This window comes from Penaeus chinensis, chromosome 27 (genome assembly GCF_019202785.1).
Source record: "Penaeus chinensis breed Huanghai No. 1 chromosome 27, ASM1920278v2, whole genome shotgun sequence".
Classification (NCBI taxonomy): domain Eukaryota; kingdom Metazoa; phylum Arthropoda; class Malacostraca; order Decapoda; family Penaeidae; genus Penaeus; species Penaeus chinensis.
Window position 1 is genome coordinate 12,270,180 of NC_061845.1, and position 10,000 is coordinate 12,280,179.

A 10,000-nucleotide genomic window follows, 5' to 3' on the forward strand; every position below is an offset into this window, starting at 1 on the left:
ATGGAATATCCAAGAGCACCTCTCACAAAGAATTTACAAAATAAATTAATAAATAACTAATCTAGAAAATCCCAGACAAGCAAATATCTCAATTTTTTGCACAAAAGAAATATTTACCAATTAGAATGCCCTTACAACTATAAACAGAACCTTGGAAAAAAAAAAAGTATATATATTTATCAAGTTTCTCCTGTTCATATATACATACCACACTGTCCACAATTCCAGTTACAGTGTAAAGATAAACAGTTACATGAAAAAATAATTATATGAGAAAGAGATAATGTATTAGGAAATACATCTTTAGTAAAGAAAGTACATCATCACATGTAAATAAATATATGTTTTATTGCTGTTCCTTAAAACTGTCTGCTGTTTCATACTTTGCAAATGAAAATATGGTTCTAGTATACAAATGCAATAGTACTCAATCCAAGGGCAACCATTTATTTAATTTCTTTATTTCTTTTCTCTATACTTTATTTGAAGTTCAGAACAAATTTCATGCATTGTGTAATTAATGTCTTAAAGCATCTGTTCACTATATGTTCTTCATTCAAGTTTTTGCAAGTTAACTGTTTTGCATATCACAACACATAAATATTATGTTCTTCTTTGCATTATGTTTCATTTAATACTTTTCATTGAAACTGTCATTCTAGCAAACTTCCATGCTCCTAATTATGATTTATTCCACAAAATACATAACAAAACAAAAAATGAGGGAAAGGATAAGAAAAAAAAAAAAAAAAAAAGTCATACAAAAAGGTAATAATAATCTATCTCTACCCCTGAATATTCAACCATTAAAACCCTCCATACCTAAAATAGCTAGCAAACTGAAAACAGACCAGTAACCCATCTGATATCTAATGAAAAAAACCTCTAGACATACTTCAACTGTCAAGTAATTTGCCCAAGTATAAGCAGATACTGTTTAACACCAAAAAGCATTTATCATATTATGAAATACAATATGCTGCAGTTGTTTATATTTGACAGGGTTTTCCATCCCATTCCTTTGTTCATCAAGCAAAAGACTATCTGCTCAAGATATATTGTAAGTTTCCTAGAAGCTGTATATTCCCATTAAGCAGTTTTTTGAGATTATTACATTCGTAGTGTGTGTGTATGGGATACTGCATTTCAGTATTCTTCATCCCTTTAGATAAGAACCTAAATATAGACACAGATATAAACTTGCTCACAAACATACAATATATACACACTACCTGGTAGACAGAATCTGGGGACAATTACATGGTATGAAATGGAGCTCAATCAACCCAGAGAAATTGACTACTCAAGCAGCGTTACACATGTCTCCTACACCTACACATAGTGAGTGTTACAGTTCACGTACAACAAGGAAGGAAGTACCCTCTCACTGTCGAGGGGTTACACCATCTCCAAGAGTTGACTCATGCACACTCCCTTACTTGAATAGGAAAGTAGAATCCAATCCCATCCTTACTGCACAATAATTAGGGAAGAATATCCCTTGGTCTTGGGAAAGGCCTCCTGTTGTGAGAGGGTACTTCCTTCTCCTATGATCTTTGAACTGCATCACTGTACTAAGACTACATAGTCATGACATTACTAGTGGTGTTTGAAGGGGGGGAGGGGGGCACCCTTTTCAAACTTGGGAAGAAGAAAAGAAAAAGAAAAAAAAAAAACAAAAAAAAAATGCAGGTTCACTTACATTTCAGTCAAAACTGTTAATACATTGTCCCAACTATATCACTGTGTGGGTCTGGGGAGATGGGTAATGGTTCATGGTTAATGGTTAAAACAAATAAATGCACTAGACATCAAAGGTCATATAGCACTATGATGTTACAACATCTTAGGAAGAAGGAAGATGAAAGAGTGAAGGACAGCGTTGGAAAAACCTTGCCTGTGTGCTTCCTGTCTGGCATGTAAAGTGAGGCCAAATTTGAATCTGAGAACTGCTACATCAGACTAGAACTTGCAGATATGGCAGCTACGTTAAGGGAGAAACCACATTAGCACATGAGTGACTGTGCAGAGCAATTTGAACGATCATGTTCACATTGGGCATAAAAAGGGCAGTGGGCTGTGGAGCAACAGAACTTGGCAAGGTGACCAAAATACCAACATTCTGACACTGATGGGGGAGTAATTGATATGGTCAAACAGGGTAGAACCCTCTGCCAATGGTTAATGGTTAATGGTTAAAAGCAAAATAAATGTGCTAGACATCTAAAACCCTCTGCCAATATAAACTTCATGAGGGAGGTCATGTCTATGGAAGCTAATCTTGGTAAAATTGGCCTTTGGGAGGAACTATGTAGGAATGTTCAGATACTGCATCACAGTCTGACTAATTCTTGTCATATACAGAGTGACTAGTCCGGGAAATGGAGACAGTTCCAGTACAAATATCAACCCAATGAGCACAGGTGGCAAGACTACAATGTCATGCCCACTGTAATAAAAGTTTAATATATTGTCTTTATACATAGATAGCTCTACAAGTGCTTAGTTACCAAGGAGTCAGCTATTACTCTTACCTATCTCATCTGTTTACTCTCTTCCTTCATTTTTTTTAACGCATTACTTCTATTATTTTATTGTCTTTGATGTTATCAATATTTTAATAATAATTTAATAATCATAATATCAATATGAATGATAACAATGTCAATATTAATAATATCGGAAAGAAAAACACATTTTTCCGCCAATTCAAGGAATGGGGAAATCAGGGTCGGTCGCTAGGGTGACTGACTCCTTGCTGCTGAGCACACATGGAGCCATCTGTATGTAACAAAACACACTAACATCTAAAGGGGACAGTAAACAAACCCACTGACAATGGGCTAAGGGAGGTGTGAGCTGGGCAGGAATAGGTTTGTCAGTGAGGTCAGTCAGGGTAGAGCTTGGGACTCTCAAAGGGGAATCTCAAAGAATCTATCCCACTTGGCTGGGCTAAAAAGAGTACACAAAAGGATAGCAGATGTGGAAATAGAAGGACAAGGATGGAGGAAGGAGTGGTGAGGAGATGGGTAAAGCTGTCATGTAGTCAATTTCTGTCTTTTGAATTTTTAGCTCAGGGATATTGAAAGCCATTTCATGCCATGTGTGCATCCTTGGACACTGTCTGACAGGCCTTAGGTGTGTGTGTGTGTGTGTGTGTGTGTGTGTGTGTGTGTGTGTGTGTGTGTGTGTGTGTGTGTGTGTGTGTGTGTGTGTGTGTGTGTGTGTGTGTGTGTGTGTGTGTGTCTGTGTGTGTGTGTGTGTGTCTGTGTGTGTGTGTGTCTGTGTGTGTGTGTGTATGTGTGTGTGTGTATGTCTGTGTGTGTGTATGTCTGTGTGTGTGTGTCTGTGTGTGTGTGTCTGTGTGTGTGTGTCTGTGTGTGTGTGTGTGTGTGTGTGTGTGTGTGTGTGTGTGTGTGTGTGTGTGTGTGTGTGTGTGTGTGTGTGTGTGTGTGTGTGTGTGTGTGTGTTCGGGCATGTGCACACATGCACACACTCTCTCCCTCTTACATTCATATAAGGGGGATCACAAAGGTAACTAATTCCTACACTTTCTGTACTTTAAAACCAAAAGAGACAGACATCAAATCACACACACACACACACACACACACACACACACACACACACACACACACACACACACACACACACACACACTGTATATTTTGCATATATACCTTTAAAAGATCCTGTCAAAATTCAGAATCACACATATTGGTAAAGAATTCCTTTTCAAATCATACTATTTTTCTGTCATATATATAAACCTACTATTATAAACACAGTTGCTGCACACTCATTATAAAAAACAGCAAAAAGAAAATTGCTTTAATCTAACAAAATATAATGAGCTAACAAAAGCAAATGATAAACCAATCAGAAAATAAATATCTCATTTGATTTATCTCAGGTACAATGGACTAGGTCTGACCATCACATAACATGCAAGCTGCTTATCACCTTTCCATTATTATAACTTAGTGACTTTTCCCATAAGAAAATTGTGATTTTGTATGGCCTTTTGAGGGTAGTCAACAATATCTTGACGTAAGGCATCGGAATGCAATATATGGTGATTCTCTTCCAATGATCCTTAACTGTGAATATTCATACTTTTTCCGAATTCGCCTTACAACACAATCACAAACGCTTCCAAGCATAAGGCATGAGAGCCGTGGTAATGTGCTAATTAGTGAAAAGAGAAAGCTAGAGAGAACTTGGTAATCAAAATAAATCTTTGGAAAATTTATGCGCAGCAGCTTCAAGTTAGCGAGTGCTCCAGCTGAAGCTATGTTCATGAGCCATCCACTAACTCTATTTCCTCCAAGTTCAAGTTCCAGTGAGGTCAGATTAGGTGCAGCAAAAATAGTCCTCTCCATTAAAGAATACATGGCATTTGTAACATTATACCGACTAGAAAAACTTAAGCACTTGAGATCCCCTAACTTGCAACATCGAATCTCTGTGAAATTTTCCCCTTCTACTTCACATCTCTCACATGAGGTCATGAGTGCCAGCTCCTCTAGGTGAGGGCACATGTTTATCATTTGGCACAGAGCACCTACATTCACTTCATTGGTCAAATGCAGCTGCAAGATCCGAAGAGATGGTCCCATGGCATTTAGTGTAGGTGTGTATAGACTCAGCAGGTCAGCTCTGTCCATGTACACTTCCACACAGATTGTCACACATCTGCAGTTGATCCCACAAATCAATTCCTTTGCAGTTTCATTTGTGAACTCAATTTTCCTTGAGCCTTTAATCAGGTGCAGGCTGATATGCTCCAGGCTCTGATACCGTGAAACAATATCCTGAACCTTGACAGCTGCCAAGCAAAATGATGAAAAGCTCATATCCTTTAGCTGGTAAACCATTGTCTTGCCCCAGAGAGACACTGGCTTGTAGTCCAGGGTAGCCTGAGTCATCACTGGGAAATCCAGGGAGTATTTACTCAGGATCCAGTTCTCTGAATCACATGTCACACTCCTGATATTAGGGTAGAAGTACAACAAATGGAGAAGAAACTCCCTAACATCCCTGTGGCTTCCTACATCAATGTATTTCAGGTTGGGGAAAGACAATTCACATGAGCCTCCTTCCTGGATCTTCTGCACAACTTCAGTTTTTGTTAGACCATTAAAGAAGCCTGAATAGAGGTTGTCTTCCAGGCCTTCACCACCAATAATAATCATTTCTAGAGTGGGTAAGACCTTTTCATTCAGCTCATACTCTTTGACAACCACAATGACGGTCTCAAGCGAGGGTGTGATTAGGCCAATCTTCCTGAGGATGTCTCCTTTTGCATACTCTATATTCAAGTGGAGGTACTTCATTAGAGGTGAGTTCTCACAGATGCTAACAATCACTGATGGGCAATCCAACATTAGATGGGTTGTTATCAACTTTTCAATCCCAAATGGCTGAAGCTTTTGGAAAAACTTGCATAGTGTTGCACACCTTTCACTTGAAACTGACTTTAGCATCTGAAAGGAGAGAGAATTCAATAACATGGATAATACTAAATCAAGTAAATTAAAGAAATACTTAAGGTAACACAAGCCATAAGATAAACAAAACCAAGAGCAACAAAGGCCCTGAATAAAAGGAAAAACAAAACATCAAACAGTGTCTTTATTTTAAAACAAAACATTATCAACTCCAAAGACAAAGCAAACTCTGAGAGTGCAATTCAAAATTGTATTTAGTAAGAAAAATTCTTGTGTCATATCATGACCCTATCATTCTTATATGTGAAAAACATAATGGACACAAAACTGACATTTTCAAATATATCAACTCTGGCAAGTCTTCATAGCACTGATGCTACTAACTCTGCCATTACCTGGCATCCATCTGCAGAGCATATAACAATTGCGGGTATGATCTTGGGTGAAGTTTGCCAATGGCAGTCCAAACATTCTCAATGAGACTGAGATCTGGCAACTTGGGTGGATGTGGCACAGTGTAATCTCGGGGTGTTGCCAAAATCATGGCTTCATGAAACTGCAGTGTGGATGGGGCTGTTATCTTGGACGAGGGAAAATGGCTCCAACTTGGGGGACACCATGGCTCTCACTGATGACAGAAACATCTCATCCAGGATTTCCACATAGGCATACCCTGTAAATTCGTGGGCCTGACATCTGTCAACTCCCCCACACCGCTGCTAAACATCCACTCAAACTACCCAGAGATTTTTGACAGTCTGCATGTCACTGCCAGCAGAACTAAAGGTGTTCGCATCCCTTGTAGTAGTTATGGATTGCTAAAATAATAATAATAATAATGAAAATAAATAACTACTCCTAGCAACTGTTTCGGTTTCATCTACTCCTGAGTAATGATATTTTTTTTAGCGAGTGTACTCAAAATGCATTTTCGTTCTATGTATCTCTGGACCTGAACTGATGGTTAATAGGTGTGAGGAACAAGGGGAGTTTCAAGTATCATTATACAGTGGCATTTCCTTCTTAAAGAGCAAAACGTAAATTACAAACTCTATTATAACTGAGCATGAATGTATCAGGTTGATCCACCAACAGTTAACATGGATGCGGGTAATGTTGACATTCCTCTGCCAGACCCACCCATCAGCGAGGATCCATCCTCCCTGACTGAAGTCAGGGGGGCAATCTCCAAGCAGAAGAGTGGTAAAGCAGCAGGTGTTTGTGGCATCCCAGCTGAATTGTTAAAGGCTGGTGGAGAACCTATGGCAAGGGGCTTGCACGCAGTCCTGTCTGCCATCTGGCAGACTGGTACCATTCCCCCTGACCTGCTGAGGGGTGTGGTCATCCCTCTCTGGAAAAGGAAAGGGGATCGGTGGGACTGCAGCAATCACTGAGACATTACACTACTCAGTGTACCAGGCAAGGTACTCGCACACATCCTACTGAGACGTATCAGAGACCACCTGTTGAGGCACCAAAGGCCGGAGCAATCTGGATTCACTCCTGGTAAGTCCACAATAGACCACATCCTGGCGCTTTGAGTCATCGGACGTGGGCTACTCGCAGCTTACATCGACCTCAAGAAGGCGTTTGATACGGTGCATCATGAATCATTCTGGGAGATCCTGAGGCTAAGAGGAATTCCAACAAGGATTGTTGGATTAATAGCAAACCTGTATACAGGCATTGAAAGTGCTGTAAAGTGTGGTGGGGCCCTGTCGAGATTATTCCCTGTTAGTTCAGGCGTGAGATAAGGCTGTGTTCTTGCACCAACACTTTTCAACACTTGCATGGATTGGATACTGGGTAGAGCTACTGTCCAAAGTCACTGTGGAGCAACTCTGGGCAATATCAAGGTTACAGACCTTGACTTTGCTGATGATGTTGCCATTCTATCTGAATCTCTGGAAACCCTAGTGGCGGCTCTTGATGCATTTTGCAATGAAGCGAAGCCGCCTGGGACTAGAGGTCTCCTGGACCAAGACCAAGATCCAGGATTTTTGGGGCCTACTAGGAGACCCTGTGCAGTCGGTACGTGCTTACGGTGAAAACATCGAAGTCACAGAGTTTTATATACGTCGGTAGCACAGTTCACAACTCTGGGCTGTCAGATCAGGAAGTCAGTAGACGGATTGGCCTGGCAGCAGGGGTCATGAAATCTCTCGACAAGAGTATTTGGAGATGCCGGTACCTGTGCAGAAGGACCAAGCTACGTGTTTTCAAGGCCCTGATACTGCCAGTTTTACTATATGGTAGCGAAACTTGGACGCTATCTTGTGCTTTGGAATCTCATCTTGATGCCTTTTGTAACAGACCATTGTGCCGGATCATGGGGTACAGTTGGCGGGACCATGTGTCCAACCAACGGCTGCACCGTGAGACCGGTACAGGACCTGTTACTTGCACAATCCATGATCCCCAACTCCGGCTATACAGCCACTTGGCTCAATTCCCACAGGATGACCCTGCCCACCAGGTTGTGTCTGTCCGAGACAACCCTGGGTGGAGGAGGCATGTGGGACGACCAAGAAGATCGTGGCTTGGGCAGATTGGTCAAACCTGTCATGAGGAGCTAGAGATGGGCCGGGCCCCTGCCTGGCAGCTCGCCATAAGGGACCCTCGTAGGTGGAAGCAAAGGGTGGATGCAGCTATGCACTCCTGCCGGCGTTAGCTCCCAAATGATGATGATGAATATTACTTAGTGCATAATCTATGCCATCCTGGTATAATTATTTTTATTTGTGTTGCAAAGACTTTACTATTATTATTACTACTACTACTACTACTACTACTACTACTACTACTACTACTACTACTACTATTACTACTGCTACTACATGAAGACAGAAATACCCCATTTCCTATCTTAATAGCCATATCATTTACCTCAATGCTTTATCTTGAAAATGCATATTCTATAAAATTTTGTGCAGCATTCCTTCAGTGAGTTTTGAACATATTCTGCTTCTACTACTAGTACAACTACTAATAGACTACTACTAATTTAACTACTAAAACCATAATGATATTTGTGAATGAAAAAAAAAAGGTAAACAAATATAAAAATCACTACTTATTACCAACCTGTCCTGTCCCGGCTTTCTTTGAGAATACCAGCTCCAGGGTCAGCTGGAAAATAGGACACGTGCAGCTGGAGTTGAAGAGTTCCAGCATGTCTGAACAAACATCCCGTATCATCCTCCTGGTCTTATTGTCTTGCATGCCCAACCATTCTTCATTATCCCACCATTGCTTCACCTTCACTAGATGCTCCTACAAGAGAATAGGTTGGTGAGATACCTTTTTGTGTCAAAGCTTACGAATGTATGCAAGTTTCTGTTTATAATCATAATTTTAGTTATTTTTCCAAAGTAATAAAATATGTGAAAAGAATCAGATACTGTGTTTGTGTGTGTGTGTGTGTGTGTGTGTGTGTGTGTGTGTGTGTGTGTGTGTGTGTGTGTGTGTGTGTGTGTGTGTGTGTGTGTGAGTGTGTTTCTGTATATGTGTATATGTCTATGGATATATCTATCTATATAAAGTAGAATAGCAAAAATTATTTTACATAACACATGCATAAAAAAAAAATTAATCTGATAAATGTTATGAACTGTAAATCTAAGGGGGACACTGAGAAGTGATATGAACTTAAGATTTTAAAGCTGGTCCTGAGAGATGCAAATAAGCCTCTTTGTTACTGTCAACTCGTCTAAGAACAACACAAAATTCCTAAGTAGTTAAAGGCAAAATAATAAAAATCACACAAATATCTACTAAGAAATACAAATCCCTAATAAAAGCTGGCATAATTTCTTATATACCTGTTAAATATTTGTAGGAATAACCCTACGTAGTAATTATATAATACAAAAAAAAGTAATTTATATTCATGATTTAGGATACAAAAAATATAGCTTTATATTCGATGAGGGAATTAGATAAACGATGAGAAGTACATACATACATCAGAGGAAGAGAATGAGAATGCGAAGAGAAAGAAAAAGAAAAGTTCTCAAAAAGGGAAGATACACATCAATATGAAGGGTGGGAGAATCTGCCAAAAGTAAGCAAATAAATTGACAATTAAACAAAAAATAAAGTATACAAAATTAGAAGACAAAGCACTGCTTAACATTTTTCTTTAACGAAAAAAGCAAAAAGAAAAATGACTAATACGCCAAAGCCAAAAAAGAAGGAAACAGGGAAGAGGAGAAATAGATGAAGCAGTTACCTAGATCCTCAGCTAAAGCGTTAATTAAAAAAACACCACATTATAATCATCTTCCAAAAATTAACGGAAGTCAACTTAAATCACTTTCATATAAACCTTACTATCCTGATTTTATCATAGGTAAATATGACTCCTGTAAACATAATCCAAATCTTTCTAAACAGTTAAGGACAATCTGATATCCAATACATCAGTGCAAAAGAAATAGTAAATCTACAATATACATTTTTACCTTTACAAATTTGATAGAGCCATAAAAAAAATATTACAGACTACAGATCATTCTACACAACACTAAACATCTACCCATGTCTACCTT

General features: G+C 39.2%; 1 protein-coding gene across 2 annotated transcripts in view; it reads right to left on the reverse strand.

Moving 5' to 3' along the window:
* Window positions 1-3,389: 3,389 nt before the first annotated feature.
* Window positions 3,390-10,000, reverse strand: part of LOC125039570 — a 10,819-nt gene continuing 4,208 nt past the window's right edge. For both annotated transcript variants that reach the window (XM_047633662.1, XM_047633663.1), the window contains exons 3-4: window positions 8,535-8,723; window positions 3,390-5,486 (exon numbers count right to left, since the gene is read on the reverse strand). In XM_047633662.1, the coding sequence (XP_047489618.1) occupies window positions 4,035-5,486; window positions 8,535-8,723 (1,641 nt within the window). In that variant the 3' untranslated portion in view covers window positions 3,390-4,034. The remainder of the gene's footprint in view (window positions 5,487-8,534; window positions 8,724-10,000) is intronic.